Source organism: Lepisma saccharinum, chromosome 25 (genome assembly GCF_977018435.1).
Source record: "Lepisma saccharinum chromosome 25, izLepSacc3.1, whole genome shotgun sequence".
Lineage (NCBI taxonomy): Eukaryota > Metazoa > Arthropoda > Insecta > Zygentoma > Lepismatidae > Lepisma > Lepisma saccharinum.
In genome coordinates this window covers 49,290,946-49,311,434 of record NC_139253.1, presented here as the reverse complement: position 1 = coordinate 49,311,434, position 20,489 = coordinate 49,290,946, and the positions used below count along the sequence as shown (strand labels likewise).

Genomic DNA, 20,489 nt, shown 5'->3' with positions numbered 1-20,489 from the left:
TTTATATATGGGTGGCGTTGTTTTCCTCAAATATGTGCTTTAATAAACCCTGTAAAAAATTTAAAACGTTGAAATTATCCAAAACGGACGCAGCGTACTACCAGGCCGGGGGATTCGAAGCCGGGACCAAAATATCGACGAAAAGTCACACGGTGCTCTTTCCCATGCGTCTGCTGCCTGGTTTCTTCTCGGACTACAAGGAGATCATGTGGAAGGGAGGACTGCGCGTTACGTTTCGAAGAGCGGCCAACGACAACGACGCACTGATGCGATACTCTACTTTGGGTCCGGACGCCACCACGCCGATAGCCAACACTCTACCCGAAGCAGCCAAGTGCGTCATCCGGAGCATGGAATTGAGAATGCCGGTGGTGGAATACGAAACGAACTACGCCCTCAAGTACAAAGCGGAGATCTTGAAAAGTCCGCAGGTGCCGATTCACTTTCACGGTTACCAGTGCGTGCAGAAAATAGCGTCGGGAAGTCACATGGAATTCGACGTGACGACGCAGTTCAACAACATACAGTTCGACATGCCAGATTTCGTCGTAGTGCTCTTTCAGACCGGGAGGGACAAGAATCAGGAAAAAGATTCCAGCAAGTTCGACGACTGCAAGATCAAGAACGTTTATCTGAAGAATGGACGCAACGAAGTGTTCCCGCGCGAGAATTACAACCTCGACGTGACCAAAAACGATTACCTCAAACTTTACGAAGCTTACACGGCTTACAAACGCGTGACCGAGGGAAGTGTGGACATGTACTACACCCCCAGCGAATTCAAAATCCGCAGGCCGATGTTCGTCATCAACACATCTAAGAGGAAGAAGGTAGTGGTCAACGATCGAACCAACATCAAGGTCGTCTGCGAGTTCCACGATGCCTTGCCCGAGGATACCCTATGCAGTGTCATCCTGATTGCAGAGAAGTCCTTCGCCTACGACGTGAAGAACGAGAGGGTCACAGAGCAGTTTTAAAAAATAATTGCCACATACTAAAAAAAATCAACAAAATTATATAAAATACAATGTAAGTTAGTTCGGTGCGCAAATAAAAAAAATAATAATTCACGAAACTCTCTACAGATTCATTGTTGGCGGCTTTGATGGCCCCACGACCATTATATAGAACTTTTTTGGTGTTGGGCACCCACGCACCCTGGGCGAGGTTATGGGGGCCAGGCCTCCTAAAAACAACAATTATTATTATTTTGTCTGTTTGCTTGCGTCACAATACACGCGCACGCGTGTGTGTGTGTGTGTGTGGCACATCGTTCCCCCCGAGAGAGGTTTACAAAGGTCACGATATACGGAGTTGGAAAATTACGATATGGCGCATTCGCTTATTACTGTTGCCAGCCATAAATCTCTCTCTCTCTTCATCTTACACCAACGTTGGCATCTCTATTTTTTTTAGTTGGTGATTTTTTTTCGAGTGAGGAGTTGGCAACGCTGATTTTTACTTGAGGGTGGTCAACCGGGTTGATTGCACAAGCAAAATTGCCACCTCCTTGCTTTAGGTTAGGTTAGACCAAAAAAAAACCTTGGTGATTTTTTTTCGAGTGAAAAGTTGGCAACGCTGATTTTTACTTGAGAGAGGGGTCAACCGGGTTGATTGCACAAGCAAAGTTGCCACCTCCTTGCTTTAGGTTAGGTTAGACCAAAAAAAACCTTGGTGATTTATTTTCGAGTGAAAAGTTGGCAACGCTGATTTTTACTTGAGGGTGGTCAACCGGGTTGATTGCACAAGCAAAGTTGCCACCTCCTTGCTTTAGGTTAGGTTAGACCAAAATAAAACCTTGGTGATTTTTTTTCGAGTGAGGAGTTGGCAACGCTGATTTTTACTTGAGGGCGGTCAACAGGGTTGATTGCACAAGCAAAGTTGCCACCTCCTTGCTTTAGGTTAGGTTAGAGCAAAAAAAGCTGTGGGTAAGCTGTCGGTTGTTTAACTCTTCCCTATCTCTTTTTTTTTCTTGTAAAAGGCTATGGCAAAAGTACCAGTGGGTTGGCAACCTTGCTTTATGCACTGTAACGCAAGCCTCAAGCAAGGTTGTCAGCTCCTTGCTTTAGGCTAGGTTAGACCAAAAAAAAAACCTTGGTTATTTTTTCGAGTGAGGAGTTGGCAACACTGCGAGAAAATACCTCAAGCAAGATTGCCAGCTCCTTGCTTTAGGCTAGGTTAAACCCCAAAAAAACCTTGGTGATTTTTTCGAGTAAGGAGCTGGCAACACTGCCAGAAAATGGGGCTCATGCCTTACGAGAAAAATCCATTAAGGCGAGCCCCATTTTCGGGCGCAGAACTGTCTTTTTCTACCTTCTTTTGTGCCCGAACAACGCAAGAAATACAGTAGGACAGGCACATATCCAAGCAAAAGTTTTCGGTTTAAACTAGATAAAATGAGGATTTTGGTTTCTTGTTGTGTGAAATAAGATAATGTGACGATAATTTAAGGAGAGAAATAATTATCAAGGCAAGACGGAGAATGTTCTGTAACCCTGTCATTGATAATAGCACGCTTCGAAAGTGGGGTATAGGGGGCTTGACCCCCCCCCCTCTCTCCAGGATATTTTTCAGTTTACATTAGATAAAATTAGGCTTTCGGCTTCGTCAATAATATGACTGAGAATGTTCTATAACCCTGTTATTGTTACTAGCGCGTATCCAAGATGGGGATCAGGTGGCTCGAGCCCCATTAGGTAATTTTTCAGTTTATACTACATAAAATTAGGTTTTTATCTTCTTGAATAATGTGACGATAATTTAAGGAGAGAAATACTTATGAAAGCAAGACGGAGAATTACCCTGTTGTTGATAATATTGCACGTAAACTTTACTTGAGCTTTCAGTGTTGTCGCAGTGAACTTGAGCACTATGTAGAGACTTGTCAGTATTTGGAAGCTGCACAACAAAGGTAGCTCCACACGTAGGGCGATTCGTTGTAATTTCTAATCTCTGGAAGACGCGAGAGGAAATGTTCTTGAATAAGAGGAGTCGAACTACTGGCAATATCTATGAATCGTTTATCTGCGGAACATTCTAGAATATAATGAGGATAAATATGCGTTAATTAGAACCATTCCTAAATAGATATACTTTGACCGGACCTTGAATCCAATGAGAAAAATTGCGTTATTTCTGACTTCATTTCCTTTTAAGCGTTCAATTCAAGGACTTGTTCACGATTTATTTGATCGTGTACAAGGCGCTTTACTTCAGTCTCCAATACGAAATCATAAAAACTTCTGGGGACTTGATTTCAAAAAATGTGTCCGAGATAACGAGTGGCGTTCCAAGGATTTTCGGAAGGGAAAGTGGTTACGTATACTATTTTTGGTGGTCAGTCCTCATTTTGCCATCTTTTCCTGTCTTTGACGTTCAAATGGGGCTATGACCCCCCCCAACCCTCCCTTGGGCACATCACTGGAGATAAATAAGTAAGCATTTAACCATATTGGGAGACGAATCATTAGATGTGTTGCGAACGGAAGGGTTTTCACTGTGCATTAATTGTTTCGCGATCCAACTGTATTCTAGAAGACTTCCTTTGTTTCGTGCCGATGTGTGAGACTGCGCAAGCTGTGACAGATAATTTTGAACACTTGCGAGTGCTTAGGCCTGAATATGAACAATTTGGTGGGTTTCTGCTTTTATAATAGCTGCAAACATGGGAGGACAAGACACATTAGTAGTGTTCAGGCTCGAATCAGAGAGAAATATTCGAGAACTGTCTGTGTCCAGTTCGCAGCCCACAGCTTGAATCTAGCGTTGGCGAGTGGATTGTCCATCTCGTGTATGTGTAACAGCTTCGTAAAAGCACTTCTGGTACATAGATGGTTTGATCCTGATCAGAAGAAATTGATAAACACACATACCGAGATGGTTCCTACACACAAAGTTATAGCATAGAAACAGGAGTCGAGTGGTAAAAAATACCGATTTCACGTTCTGATTAAAAAGAGAACCTTAAACAGTGACGACGATTTAGGGGATAGTTGCTCCCCATTTTCTTGCCTCCACACTATGTCCTCTTAATGCTAAGCCTTGTCTATCAAGAGAAAGTAAACTTTCCTTGCAAACCCCCCAGTTTTAGAACCAAATTGCCAACACTGGCCTTATACATACAATACCCCTTAAAAAATGGTGTTCACGCACTTCCCCGAAAGGAATTCCTGGATACGTGCCTGAGTGTAAGCTATTTTTCGTTCCTAAAGGATCCGATTACGTGCAAGATGTGGGTTTCAAAGTGAAGAGATTAGAGCCTGTTAACACCAAAACAGCGACAGTGTGCTCATTGCATTTTCTGTATGCCGATGACGAACGGAACTTAAAAGCAGAACTGCTGAGTATTATTAGCTGTAGACCGCAGCTTAATAGAAACGCTGTACCATGTTTAAATTTGTGTGGTTGTGTGGTGAATTGTAGTAGTGTTCAATAGCAAAATGGCATAATTGATCGGAGTTTACGTGCCAATAAACGTCAGATTCGAAAGCGAGCAGTGGACAGACTTGAAGAGTTGCCTCCTCGCAAAAGAATTTGCATGGCACATAATTCAGAGACTGAGTACTGGAAATATATCCAATATACCCAATCCCCAACAAGATAGTCGTTGGAAACTCTGAAAAACAAATTAAAATGTGCTGAGGAACAAATAAAGAAACTGTAAACACTGCAGAATGAAAGTGCAGAAAAAGTAACTTTTGGATTATAAACATGAAGTTGTAATATCTCGGCCCTACTGATTTATCCAACAACTTCGCCCTAACACCCCACACAATGTTTTAAAAAGGACAACTTTGTGGTAATTTTGGCTCTAAGTTTAACTTTTCACCACCCATAAACACAAATTTACACCACTCAAATAGAAAATTCTGAACAAACCTCTCTGCTCCACCACCGAGCCGGCTTTCCCGCTTTTCATTACATGTAATTCTATTGATAGTTAACTTTCAGCGACACAGTTTACTAGATATAGTCTGCTCTTTACATTTACATTTACTTATACACACACGCCAGAACATTCATTCGATTTTTAAAACAATTTTATTTCCGACAACACGGAAGAAGTGTGAATTCCTATGCCGTTGCTGGTGCTCGTCTTTGACATGTCCCGTGGCTGACGTCACCCGTGGAGGTTTACGAATGGTTCCGAACTTTTCCGAACGCCAGACTGCACCAGCCATTGCAGGACTTCAGGACCGGATTACGCTCACTCACTCCAAGCTCCCCAAGTTCCTCACGATGGTGGGTTGCCACAGATCCTACACACAGGCCGAAAACCCAGAGACTGAACCCAAATTAGGAGTTTGAACTTTGCCAACGGAAGTGAAGAATTTGAATTTGATCCATAGTTAAGAGCCCACCCTTTCTGTAGTCTAACAAAGATCATGGAAAAGCGAACTTCTGAAGGGACGATATCTCATTTTACAGGGTGACCCAAAATTAATCGGAGTAACTCCAGGAATGTGTTCCTCGCATGTAAACAATTAAAATAGCTTATATAAACATTCGTCCAGAAATACTTGGTTTCAGAGTTGTAGGCTTTCACAACGCATGTTTATCGGAATGTCGTTATCTACCACAGGTGGTTTCCTGCGACACAAGATGCTGTTGAACACAATCTGATAGTACTTTTGGTATTTGAATATGTTGAATGGACGCTAATGAAACCATGTACACAAACCAGAAGAGAGAAGATATGCTCTTCATGAATGCTTTGGCGGAAGGCAATACTCTGGAGAGGCTCTTCGTTTGTACCAGGAAAGGTTCCCACAACGGAAATTTCCAGATAAGAAAACATTTGTGAGAATCCATCCACCGCTATGTGAACCAAGGGATTTTTCATTTCGTGCTGCCACGAGAGAACGACAACGATTTACAACTCCTGCGAAGGAAGAAGAAATTCTGGAATGCAACTCCTCAAATCAACACGCGAAGGTAGGCAATTCCTGCCTTGAGGCAGGAGGTGGACATTTTGAACATCTCCTCTAGGATACTGTGAAGAATTCAGTGTCAACCGGAACGTCTTTATCTTCACGTGGGAGACATTGACATTCGGGTTAGCACGTGTTTTGAATGCCTACAACTCGGAAACTAAGGATTCCCGGAACTACCTATGTTTATGCAAACTATTTAAATTGTTTACATGTGAGAATCACGTTCCTGAAGTTATGCTACTTATTTTGGAAACACCCTGTATATATTCAACACGATTTCCCTTTCTTCGGCTGCTTGAGATCGTTTGCTGCGGGACCGCGTAGGTTCGAATCCGGCTCTTGTCATAATTTACGTATAGGGCCGGTAGCAGCCCACCACCGTGTGGAAATTGGGGAGCTCCGAGTGAGTGAGCGTAATCCGGTCACGGAGACTTACTATAACGGCTGGGGATACGTCGGGCTGACCCCCCGACTATTCCAATACTGGTTGAACATCTCCACGCTTAGAGGTGACGAAGGAAAGCGTGGGGGGAGACCGGAAGTCGGTAGGTATGCCTGTGCCCTTCATGGGCTGTTGCGCAACTGATTATTATTATTATGGACAACATATATTATTTGATCAATAGTGGTAGTCTGTTTCTATATCGTAAATGTCACATTACTGTTTTCATATTTTAACCGTGTATCAATTTTGAAATTTTTAATGTATTCCATTACTCGGGATTGATGGCAGAAAAGTCTTTAAGTAAAATTCAAAAACAAATAAAGAACTTGAATTTGAATTTGAATTTGAATTTGATCCATAGTTTGAGCTCACTTTTTCCGTAGTCTAACAAAGTTAATTTAAAAGTGAACTTCTGAAATGGCAATATCTCTATATACATGGTGTCCAAAAATCTACGGTGTAACTTTAGGAATGTTTTCCTTGCATGTGAGCAATTAAAAAAATATAGATCCTGATTTACTTGGTTTCCAAGTTATAGGCTTTCACAACGCATGTTTACTGGAATATCCTTATCTTCCACAGGTGGGTACCTGCAACACAAGATGCTGTTCAACACAATCTGGTAGTTGTTTGGTTAGTGGTATATGTTGAGTGGACGCTGTTCAGACCATGCACACAAATTAGAAGCGAGCAGATATTCACTTCATCTAGGGTTTAGTGGATTGCAATTCTATAGAGAGGCTCGTCGTTTGTAACAGAAAAGTGCCCCCACCGAAAATGTGCAGGAAGGAAAACATGTGTGAGTATCGATCGCCGCCTATATGAATATGGGAATGTTGGTTCCATCTTGTGCTGCCGAAAGAGGACGACCAACCCACGATCTACAACTCCTGCGCTATAAGAGGAATTTCTGGATATTGTGAATGCGACTCCTGAAATCAGCACACCAAGGTTAGCAATTCCTGTATTCATGCAGGAGGTGGACATTTTGAACATATACTCTAGGATACTGTGAAGAATAATCTATAACTGGTAAACCAAGGAGTCCCGGACCAATGTTTATGTAAACTTTATTTCATTGTTTACATGTAACGAACACATTCCTGAAGTTATGCTCCTTATTTTTGCATACATTCAACACCATTTCGCATATTTCGGCTCCTTGTGCAAGAATGAAATGCGGTACTCTTCCAGGACCTCTCGCACCCAAAGCGAGAATCATACCCCTAGACCAGCGAGCCGCCTGCAAGTACAGAGGAGTTATGAATCGGTTTCTATCAACACGGTACGCCATTAGCAAAATTGAAGGACTCATTCTTCGAGTCAAGTCTCTGACGTCATGGCATTGAGTAAAACAGCTTGTGTGGCGGCTTTCTCTATGTAAAATTTATACATATGTAAAAAAAAAGTAAAGTGTTCCCCTGTGCTTAGCACCACGCCATGAAGGCGTATAGGGGGTGTGGGGGTAACGCCCCACACTTTCTTGATCCGGTCGTGAGTTGGGGTGATGTGATCAGCACCACGCCCCTGACCGCCTTTACCCCCCAGGTTTCATGTTATTCGACGCTGGGTGGGCGCCGGGGCCGCTTCCATCGTTAGAAAAGTACCCGGATTTGAACCGGCCGGGGATCGAACCCGGGACCTTTAGCATGGTAGTCAGACGCGTTACCGACTGAGCCACCGCGGCCACATATGTGCTTTTATAAATTATTTCGGATTCATTTCATGACAATCTACATGTCGATGATGATAAAGAAAACAAATAAGTCATTTGCGATACACTATTATTATTCTCAAGTATCTGACTTCACGGAACTAAGATAAACAGGTGTTCGGTAGCATTTTCTATGTGAAATCTATGCTCTTACAAATTATTTCGTCTTCAAATCATATCATTCTCTATAACAATGATATTAAAATAAAACAATTACGTGCTTACATAAGACCATGCATGTTATAAATCCGCAATCAGTGGATTCTTGGTCTAGGGGTATGATTCTCGCTTAGGGTGCGAAATAGAAGGAATGAATTATGATCGAAGTCGAGAATGTGCGGTAAACTTCCTATACGACCCAGACGCTTTCGTGGCGCGCTGTAATACAGGCTTGAACAACGCTTGGCGCCTGTGGAGGCCATCGAGTCCTTCGTGCAGAGCGAGTTTGTCACTTTTAGAGTGCTCCACGGAGATGATTTCGCTCGAGCTCCAAATAGTTCGCACGGACGATGCTAGATAGAGTACGGAATTGAGAGCGAATAACACTGTAACAGACATAACGAGCAGTATACACTCGAAGCCCAGCAGTACACGGATAACCGTAATCAGTCTGTGGTTGTGAGCCCTCAAATATGGAACGTGAAGTGAAAGACACAGTGGCATCGAAACTTAAGTGAGCATATTCATCATTGTGCCAAATCATAGTTATATATTAACATGTAATAGATGATTGTGGGCTGAAACTACCAATGCGAATATTTTACATGCTTTGTATATGTCTACGATTACTGTCACGTTATAATATTGTTCCATTGTATACACTCTTAAGGTAGCACGCTCGAGGGAGAGAGACTCAAACGAGTACCCCAAGAGGTATGTATTGAGTCACTGAGTTTACCGCAGTTGTGATGTTGTTTTGTCGGTCACCCAACCTTGTTGGAAGAAGTTGAAAGGCATGCTGCACTACAATCGCAGACTCATCTTTAATGAACTCACGAACGCAGAAAATCTGTTCCTACACACTAGCCATTCATCTCTCAACTCACTCTGATGCATGGCTGTGTGCTAGGCGAGTCGTTTAGCGGTGTTATTTAAAATTTCAAGACCTCTTTCAAATGAAATGTACATCATTCACATACCATATATAGTTCAGGAAATAGAGGAACGAAATTGAGTCCATCTGTTGAAATCCAGCTATTGGCCCGGCTATGTTAGCCGAGGTGTAAAAAAAAATAGCATAATTTGTTGTTTGCACAAATTTCACAAGGTCGGTTATTTTTGTGCCAATCGCATGTTTCCTTGAGAGTCTTGAGGTTCTTTTAGAAAAACAAAATTGTCCTTGCTCTACATAAGGATGCACAATACAGCTCGAGGAAATCTATTATTTCCTTATTGATTTTTTGAAAGAAAATTTGTTTTGCGGAAGAGTTGTTTTTGGGGTGGGGATACAATCACAACAACATTTCTGTATGAAATTTCCTTTTTTTTAGCACTGTTATGGATTTTGTCGTTCATTTTAAAATTTAAGTTAATGGAATGATTCTGTATGTACTCTTGTCATGTGATCATCTATGCTTGCAGATCACCAGGCAGGACATATAATGATCAGCTGTGTTTTCGAATACATGCAGTTAAGCACATTCGCGTGTAAAAGATGGTTACATATAATATCCTTATTTTTGTATTATACGTATAATTATAATTTAGATATTAGCACTTACCTAAACTTCCACCGAATTGTTCCAGTTTGCTTTGAACGCCATTTTGCTTCAGTTTGTCAAGAGTTTTTGAAATTGCTTTGGCGTAAAATGTTAAGTTGAAAGGAATAATAGTAGATTCTACGAAGAGAAAGAAAAATATACAAAAATGTGATGATATGTGGCGTGGATGAAATATTTAACTGATACTTATGTTATTTGTGTAAAATTCAAAACACGCTTCATTGAAGGTTTATACCTCCGTTAATAGGCAACAATCAAATAAACAAATTAAGCTCAACTACGATAAATTATATACTTGCAAATTACAAATCATCTAAGTTTCCGCATAAAAATAGTACCGTGAAAGAATCAGCAAAAGTATGAGAATGTTCAGGACAATATGTAAATATCTCTTTCCCTCCACAACCCCCTTCTAAAATATTCGAAAAATATAATTAATTTTAATGAAAAAGCTTTCTCAACTTAAAGATCGACTGTGTTTTGGACATCAAATAAATGTTTGAAGAAATTTCCCTAAATAAGTTTTTGGCATAGCCTATTCGCAGAAAAACAATCAACTCACCAGCCAGATCGTGAGTAAATAGCAAACCAGCTCTGCTACAGCCTTGCATTACGTGACAACCTGGGTCTGTCACGTTGGCTGCGTAGTAGAATGTTTCGTAGGCTGTGTGATAAGCCGGATATTGTCCCACGTACTGCAATGAAAACAATGTGTGTACTATATAACTAGTTAGTTACATTTGCAATCTCTCTTGTCGACGAATGACGAATATATTTCCTAGTAATTTGACAAGGTGAGTTCTGGAAAGGCTTCCGAATCTTCTAGAGTTAACGTCATTCTCATCTTCAGAGACTGCAGTGAAAATAAGAATGGCGTTAGGTCTAAAAGATTTGAAAAGCTTTAGAGGAATCTCACTTGGTCAAGTTCTTAGAAAATATCTTCAACTACTTGCTAGAAATAACTTTAAATCTCACTTGGTCAAGTTCTTAGAAAATATCTTCAACAACTTGCTAGAAATAACTTTAAATTTGTAATAATTCTGCAAGAGAACTGAAAAATTACTCTTGTTAATTTTTCGTAATTAAACTTATTTTTGAGCAGCACATAATTTTTTATTTTATTTATTTTATTTTACTTCCCGTTTTGTGCCTCTTGGCTAATTTGCGAAGATGAGGATGAGTGATGAAATGATGAAACTTATGAATAGACATTCACAAACTACCATGCCCGAGCGGAATTCGAACCCGGGACCCTTGGCGTCGTAGCGCTCTGTGCTAACCACCCTTTTTTTAAAAAAAAAAAAAAAAAAAAAAGGAAATACCCCCTACACGGAGGTATCTCCAAACATTCACACTTTTCAATTGTTACAGTTTCTCAGTTTCTTATCATCTGGACAAACACAAATACCCATGCCTTACCCGGGACTCGAACCTGGAACCCCTGGCGTTGTAGCGGACTCTGCTAACCACTCCGCCACGGAGGTCGACAACCACTCAGCCACAGGGTCCGTGTTGTAAAACCAAATCAAAAATTATATTCTTACCTACATATCATCCACCCTTGTAAACTATTAGTTACATTTTTATGGTAACACTATTAAGTCTTGTTCCCATGTTAGGAGAACACTCCAGATGACGACCAAGGAAATATTTATTATACACTAAAAAACTTTACGCGTAACGTTTCAACCCTGTAACAGGGTCTTACTCAGACTAAGAATTAAATTAAAATTAACTAAAGTCCAACCAGGAAGATATTTATACACATAGTAGGGTGTGTAGGTACTCCATTATGTGTATACTACGAGTATTATTAAATTAACTGATCCATTATGTAGTAAAACTTTACTATAGTAACAGTTTATTTATTTTTCGAATCATCTTATACTAATTTAAGCGAATTTCTTTGAAGTCTCAGTATCTGAGTTATCCAAACGTACACCCTGTCTCGGTAATCTGTGGAGCAAGGCCACGCATAACGGCAGAGAAGGGGAGAAACGAGTGGGCAGAACAAAGCAGTGCGCACTGCTGCAAACGGCTGGTAGCTGCAGCAGCGTTTTCACCTTCATGCACTAACTTCCCTTCTCACGCATTCACTGGTCGAGTCCTGTCGAGTCACTACTTGCGCAGAGACGTGTTTTCGTTAGCTTGCTCCAGAGACTCCCAGGACAGTAAATATTTTTATTTTTTTAAAATGGACAGCGCATACTATAACAAAACACAATGAGTTATACTATTATTTACAAGAAATGTGAGAAAGTATTTGAGCTTGTGTCTTACCAGCCCGTTAGGTCTGAGAATACAAGTTAACATGTTAAGAAGATACGTGTTAAACGTGACCATGTATACAATACAAGGCCTGGGACATCATACGTATTATGTCAAACTTTCATTGCTCTTGCCTTTTGCGTTAAAAATATGATTCCATAATAAACAAAAATAGAACTATGATACAAAACGCTCTAACGTTCTAAAGTATGATGTAAATTTTTGAGTATTTACATATTTTTTTTACCTCGTTGTGCTTAAACTGCACAAATATTCCAGGAACTCCTGCGTAGAACATAAACGGTGCATGATCACTGCCAGAACCAGCTATTCTTAATCTGAAAAGAAGGTTACTTTGTCATTGTCTCATCAGTAAAAATAGAGCTATGTAATATTCAAGGCATATTTACTACATAATAGCGAAAAACATACTCGTAACAAATTACAGAAAAAATACAAAAAATATAATGTTAAATAACTGCTGAACACTGTTACTAAGAGGAGCATCCTTGTATTTCAACAATGATAAAATGGATGTTGCCATGGATAGAACAAAAATATCGTTGGAGAACAATAGTTTTCCAGCTGCATAGTCAGCAGAAGAATGGTCATATTCTTATCTATTTACTGCGAAAACGATTTTAGTTATTAAGCACTGACTTTCCAGAATATACAAACTTCAATAAAGTGTCAAGTTTTAAAAATGTGATGATGGAATTTGACCAGGTGATTTTTAGAAATGTTTCTTATTCTTCTAGTGAATGTACAAATATGTGAAATTTAAATCTAATTTTAAATGATCTAACTACTATCGGATTAAAAATTATAGATACTCGAATTTGAACTCCAATTAAAAATTAGCCAGTAGACCTACATAAAAACTAGTTACATCAAAATTGAGCTTATACAATTCTGCGTTAATTTATGCTAACCAATTTTCTTTTTGGTTATTCCTTCGATTTTTTATCGTCGTGAGAACGAAAAAGGTGACTTTTTTTAGTTTTGAAAATGATAACGCCCTTTTGATATTCTGCAAATAAAAAACGGGTTGTCCGATCGTGATGAAATTTTAGTAGGGTGCAGACAGAAAGGTCTTAAATACAAATCTTAATTTTCAGATTTTGAAAATTTGTCAAAAAAAAGTTATTATCAATTTTGCGAAACAACTTTTTCTTAGTATTGGGTAGTCCTACAAATGCAATATTGATCTTGATTGATTGATTGATTTGTTGTTTTTAAGTCCACTTTATGCACAGTAAGGCTAACCGGGACTGGACCTACAGTTTAAAGTGGGATCCGAACCCGGCACCCCTTGATTACAAGGCGACGACGCTACCACTGCACCATCGGGGAGGCCTAATATTGATCTTGTTTTGAAGCTCTTGACATCTATTTTTAAAATCCAATATCATTGTTAATTCACATATCGAAACCGATTTCATACAGATTTTTATTCAGCAGAGTAAAGCTGTACTTGGCAACACGGCACACAGAGAATCGTGGTAACTGCGGGCTGGCGCTGAGATTCAGTGCGATTCAGTATTGGTTAATTTTTAGTTGGAGTCCAAACTCGAGTATCTATAATTTTTAATCCGACATTAAATACGAGTCTTGGATCTCAGTTGATATATTTTTTTAATCCGTCCGAATGTAACCATGAATGAAATTGCATAAAAGTGTAACTATAGAGATGTATTGACAGTAGATATTTCTCAAAATCTAGTGTTGAACCCATGTACGTAAAAATAAGTGACAACATCGAGTGCAGAAATAAACTGCATCTTCTAGTGCTAGCGTTTCAAGTGGTATGATTAAGTTGTAGATATTACATATATCAATTAATTTAATGAACGATATCAACCTTGGAGTAGTACTGTGTTATATCATCAGAGTATTTTAAGTAGAAAACTAAGCGAAAGCAAAATATTTTAATGTCACTATAATAGGGAAGACGAGAGATTAGACAAAGTTGAATTTCTACACGTGCAAACAAAATGGTTTTAAAGACGATAGATAGAATAGGACAACTCTTCTTCTTGCAGAATCTCCGGGGTTTTCCAACGTGAAATCTTGATTGGGCATAACTCCGAGATTGTGAACTATACTTGTAAAATCATTATTTCAGAAAATGGAACATGACAATTTGAAAGAGCATTTTACGAGAACTTGTAGTGGTTCACATCTGATTTTATTTGAGCCCATGTTCTATAAGCCATTGTCTACAAACAAGTTCATGCTTCTATTCATGTCATTATTTGTAAGTTTGATTGTGTTTGATTTGTATTTGGAAAAAGGAAAGTATAATTGAAAATCTTTACAGAAAGATTAAAAAGGCACGATTAAAATGTTACCACTTTCATTGCCAATATTATGCTCTAAAGTCCTAGACAATGTTGGAAGGATGTTGATTGATTAGTATATTTTAAAGTCAGTTACCGTAGGTGCTGACTTCAGAGGAGGAAGGTCAAAGCACTAATCTGTAAACGATCTTTAAACAGAAAAAGTTTACTACGTCTTTTTTTTTTTTAATGAGTTTCTCAAACTTTGACTTTTACATGGTTAGCAAGAGCAATTTAAAGTTAAATTAATCCTCTTTGGGTAGGAAAATTTGAAAAAATTAAAAATAACTTCTCATTAGATGTGTGTAAATCGAATTCGAAAGTTTGTAAATGTCTGACACGTAATACGCATCAGAAAAGTGAATTCTTAAAAGGATGGTTGAAAGAATTAATGGTAACAGTTGATGTGGGGATGAACCCCACTGATGGTTTTCTCTACATATGAAATCTATATAAATATGAAACTCCCGTGGCGGCAGGGGTCCCGGGTTCGAATCCTGGGCTGGGCATGGATGCTTGTGAGTGTCCATTCATCAATTTCATCACATCATCACTCATACTCATCTTCGCAAATAAGCCAAAAGTGGCACACAAAGCGAAGTAAAATAAAACAAATCAACCAATCAATATGAAACCTATATTTGCACATTGTGTTAGTTACTTTCTCTGGAGGAAAATGTAAGAGAATAAATCAGTTCTCAATAATGAAAAAACGTGAATGCGCGGATTTGTGAATTGCATTTAAAATTATGAATATGTATTTAACTATCGATGAAGTGGTGTTCTCTGTAGTTTCATAGTTTTAGTATCTGTATCCACACCTTTACATTAATTTTATATATTTGTATCATAGCATATCATTGTCTCACTCTATAAACTTGGACTGGGTCAAACATGTTGGGAATAATTAGTCATTTTCATTGCACCAACGCCATAACGTAATTGCTGAATTTTGGCAGATCAAAAATAAGCTGTTGTCTATGCATAGGAACTAAACAACCTTCATAAAATATCACGTAGAAGTGACTCGAAGGTTCGTGAATGTGATTCGCGAATAACGCACAATAATGTAAGAGCAGAAAATAAAACTCCAACTGGCTGAGAGACCTTACTCAGCAGTTAAGGGTTTATAAAGTTATACACACACAATATGAATTAGGAAGGAAAATAGAAACTTACTTTGGTTCTTCGTTACTCTTATTCTTGTGATAGAACTCCTTCCAAGTATCATACAAAGTTTTGGTTTGGTCTCGGATTGCTGGAATCTGCAAATAAAAGTTTTTCAGTTGAGTTTCTTTATATGCAAATAAATCAGTTTTATTTATATTCCACAATATAACAATTTTAAAACTGAATGCGAATATAAAGTTCAAACTAATACATAACATAACATTTCCCAGGAAATTTTCTCATTCACATTTCTCAAAACACACCCTAAGTTGAAATATAATCTGCACAATTTAGGGATACGAACTTGTATTTTGCCATTATGCTGTAGATAAGAAACTATGTGGTTTAAAACAACAGAAATGAATATTAATGTGATTTGTAAATTTTAAAAAAAGAACATATTTTACACATATATTTTGAAACATAACTTGTATTAGGAGCTTGCCTATATTGTTAAATATTGTCATCATTACTAAGGGGTGTAAATTAAATTATAGCTCGCGGTCATAATTTGTCTCTCTAAGCAGCATCAGTACGAGACATCAGACTCCTCTGCATATAGAACATGGATACGTAGTGAATCTCATCTAAAATCAAAAGTAAATGTTCAAACTTCAATCGTCACTGAGACGAAAAGTGGGTTTCTTTTCTCAATAAACATGTATTTTCGTAAATACATCGATTTACAATGTTGCTACTGCCGGTAGCAGAAAATGAGAAGTTTAAGAGCATTCTCAAGCTTATATTGACAATCTGAGGTAACAATTTTGGCGACCCTTATAACTAAAATTTACAATTGTTGGTTGTAAGGCTTCAGAACACGGAAGGCACAACCAAAAGTAACATACACCAGCAACAGATTTTTTTAAAAATATGTGTAAGGTTCCAAGTAATATCCATGAATACTAAATTTCTAACAAACATCATGAGTCAACAATTTAAAAATGATGTATTTAAAAAGAAATTGAATTTATTTAAACCTAGACGTATAAAATTGTTCGGAGAAGGTATGCATGCATGTACACTTCGCAACATCTTATTTGACCGTCCCGAAAGAATTCTAAGTCCCGAAATCGTAAACTTAGCAACATTGCACTTCAGCTCCAGGTGAGAGTAGCCAACTTCGAGTAGGTCCTTCCACTAGACGAAAAACGCTGCGGTGATAGGTTTTCAATTTAACACTTTCCATGAACTTAGAAACTATAAACCGCTATTATAATACACAATCAAACAGAAATAATAAATTGGAAAAAGAACCTTGAAGGTTATTTACGATTCTGCTTGCTCGACTTGCAATTTGGGGGGGTTTGAAACACTGAATAGAGATTTTCTCCACCTGGAGGAAATTGCCATCAAGTTTGTGCAGAAAGAATCAAATTTGTGAGGAGTTTATGCGACATTTTATTTACAATACCTTGCATAATATCGAACAGTTCTCAAAAACATATATTTTACACGAAGTGTCGAGATAATGTGCTTGAAACACAGGAAGGTGGGAGTCTTCATAAACGTCAACATGTTTTTAAGGGTATAACGTCATTAAGTTAACGTAGAGCAGGGCCTCCCCCATGGCGCAGTGGTAGCGTCATTGCCTTGTAATCAAGGGGTCCCGGGTTCGATACCCGGTGGAGGCACAAGTGGTAAAAGTCGACCTCCGTGGCGAAGTGGTTAGCAAAGCGCGCTACAACGCCAGGGGTTCTGGGTTCGAGTCCTGGGTAAGGCATGGGTATTTGTGTTCGTCCAGTTGATAAGAAACAAAGAAAAATGTAAGAATTGAAAAGTGTAAAAGTGAGAAAAAGAGTGAATGGTGGGGGATAGCTCCGTGTAGGGGGTATTTCCTTTTAAAAAAAAAATATAAAAAAAAATAGAGCAGTTGGTTAGGCGCTGCTTTCCTAATTTTTCATCAAGCGTGAAAGGTCGCGGGTTCAAATCCCACCCTCTCCTCTTTCTTTTTTTTTTGTTTGCTGAACAGATACCGTTGATATTAGAATATTTAAAAAAAATGAATCCGATGCACACTTGAGAGACGTCCCTTCTGCGCATATTTCCCCTTAGAAGTTGGAGATTTCCAGGATTTAAAGTTAAAACTTTTCTTTCTAGTTATTGTTCATATGTTGTGTTAACACAAACATCATGATTAATTCACAAATCACATACATGTATTCAGGATGCAAAATGTAATGTTATTTAAGTTATGTATTTTTGTTCTTCACTGACACCTAAAATATTGATTATTTGATTTCGATATACTAAAAAAAGATATACAGTTATGTTAAGTAGTGATGTAGTGCAATAGTGTAACGAAGGAGAGCGTTTAATGAGTTCAAATTGCTAAGATTTGTAATTTTATGGCCGTTCCTTCGTAATGACTGTTGTCAATCCCCTCACCACCATCTTACCATGAGTCTAAAACTAATAGTAAATCGCTAATTAACATAAATAAATTGTTATTGCGACGAAGGCCGATTCAATAAGAAACTACTAATAAGTATTTATATAGTGAGTGACAAACAAAAAATTCAAAACCTCATAATGATCGTTAATTCGTCACTGCTTTGTATCTAAAATGTTTGTCTTCCTTGAACAGAAAGTACGTGTATCAGATATAACAAACTTTCCGCACTAACTTTGCAATATTAGAAACCACCATCATAGACTTAGCTCTATGTAACTTGATTCTGCGCATTCCACGTGGCATGTGACTTCCTCCTATCATCGAAACAACTTTCTCTTACTAGTTCCTTTCCTGAAATACAGAGACCAATGTTAACTTCTTAGCACGGTGGATAAACTTTACACCCAACGATATACTCCTGGAAAGAATCCTGCCTAAGTGGAGAATCGAACCTACGACCTCCCTCGTAAGAATCAAGCACCCTACCTCTTCTCCAGGTAGCTCATGTTAAAATTTGAGGAAACCAGTTTGAAGAAACCAATTCACACATAATGTCATATCTATATTTTCCTCATGGCAATTTTCATGAGGAAACGAATTCAGATAAAATCGAGAAACGCTGAAAGGGAAAATGATGAACATGTATGTTGGCGTTTTGTCATATTTTGTAAATTGTGTAAAAATTCCGTGTTTTGAACAAGCAATCGTTTAGTTACGAAGTATTTTGTTGTTTGTTTAAAGTGGGAACAGGAGAGCGAAAAGGAGTCATTTGAACCAGACCCCGTTTGACAAGAAACTTCAGCTTTTTTCCAAATACTGTATGAAAAGAGAGAGGAACTTATGAAATGTAAAATATGTGTGAAATTAAAACAATCGAAACCTTGAAAGATAATACTAACGAACTTCAAACTATGAAAAACATATTTTCGTGGTGGAAAAATCCAAGTCATTTTCGAAATATGAACTTGATGTTTTTCTTTATTATGAAGTGGAGATATGGGACGATACGATCCCTCAGCAAGAAAATTTTAAGTAAGCTACCTCCAACTTTTTCAATGGTCATAATTACTACTTAGGGTCCGGAAGTTGATGAAAAATCAACTTTTTTCCTGACCATTAAAAACAATGCTAAACCTGATATCATGTCCGTTTCCCTTCAGTTAGAGCCGGAAAACACTTTCTATTTTACATTTTTTGTTGCATTTTTCGGCCTTTTTTGGCTTTTAGTTTATTTGTCAGTATGTTTAACAGTTTTTGTTGCATTTTAACTTATTTTTGAGGTTTATTTTTCTCCTCCCCTGTTGTTTCGTGCATTTTAAATGCATTTACTAGTAAAACTTACATATTTAGATTTCTTGACATAGTCCTTTTAGCAAATTTACCATGAATCAAAAATACGGTCAATGGAAAAGCATAATATTATTCTTAACTGAAACGTTTGGCAAAGGATTAAAATACTTTGTGTGAGGATCTACTTTGAGGTTCTTTTCCTGGTCACTATTATCGCTTTAATCTGTAGTTTTAAAGTAAAATTAGTCACAATATTAAATGCAATTACACTCTGGTATACGCGAAGCAGAACTGTATTTTCGGATGCTGGCCGACTACAATATCATAGAAGGCCCACTCTGAAAGGAGATGAATTGGTTGATTTGGTGTTTTAAGTCAACTTTATGCATAGTAAGGCTAATCGGGACTGGACCTACAGTTAAAAATGGGATCCGAACCGAGTGCATAAAATAATGTGAACCGCGTGGTGTAGGAGGATCGTTTGCTTATGGAATGGAAGGTCATGGGTTCAAACCTACTTCTTTCCAAAATCTTTTTTGGGAAGTATACGGTTTGGACGACAATGCTTATCTACGTTTCTTGGATATTTCCGTTGATATTTATGCGATATAAGTCCAGCATTTCCGGATGCAGAAAGTTGGCATGTAAGTTTTAATATGTGTTAACTTATAACAGCTGAATGAAAGAAAAAGTATTTCCTAAAATCCTACCAATCACTGAAACATTAAAAACATTAGTAGAAGCATTACTTGAGGCATGCACAGAGGCGACGATTATGGAGTGTGGAGGGGCAGATGACCCAGCACTATGCTAAACATTATCTACCAAGGCAAAGAAACTGTCCTTGCCCTCCCCCCTCCCCCCACCTTGCCCCATCAGTTTTGAAACCCAATCGCCGCCACTGAGCATGCATCGCATAAATATTTACAGTAATATCATATAATATTATATTACGTTATTAGAACAGTTCGTACTCGGTAAATAAAAAGGAAAAAATAATAAGAAAAGGGTGGGATTTGAACCTACGATGTTTCGATCTTAACGAAAACAGTACAACAAGGAAAGGGCTGTCATCTAACCAACTAATCCAGGAGATTGCTAACAGAAATCTCAGTAAAACACGTTAATCTCAGTTGAAGCAACATTGTGCCGGAGTTTCGAACCATTTTTCGCCAAGAACCAAGGAAAAGACACACTTTGCAGAATCGTTTGGT

General features: G+C 38.3%; 1 protein-coding gene across 1 annotated transcript in view; it reads right to left on the bottom strand.

Annotated features, from left to right (window-relative positions):
• The window catches only part of LOC145978774 (N-acetylated-alpha-linked acidic dipeptidase 2-like), a 236,056-nt gene that overhangs the window by 145,658 nt on the left and 69,909 nt on the right, over positions 1-20,489 (bottom strand). The window contains exons 17-20 of the mRNA XM_083111590.1: positions 15,600-15,685; positions 12,329-12,419; positions 10,376-10,508; positions 9,814-9,930 (exon numbers count right to left, since the gene is read on the bottom strand). Of these exons, the coding sequence (XP_082967716.1) occupies positions 9,814-9,930; positions 10,376-10,508; positions 12,329-12,419; positions 15,600-15,685 (427 nt within the window). The remainder of the gene's footprint in view (positions 1-9,813; positions 9,931-10,375; positions 10,509-12,328; positions 12,420-15,599; positions 15,686-20,489) is intronic.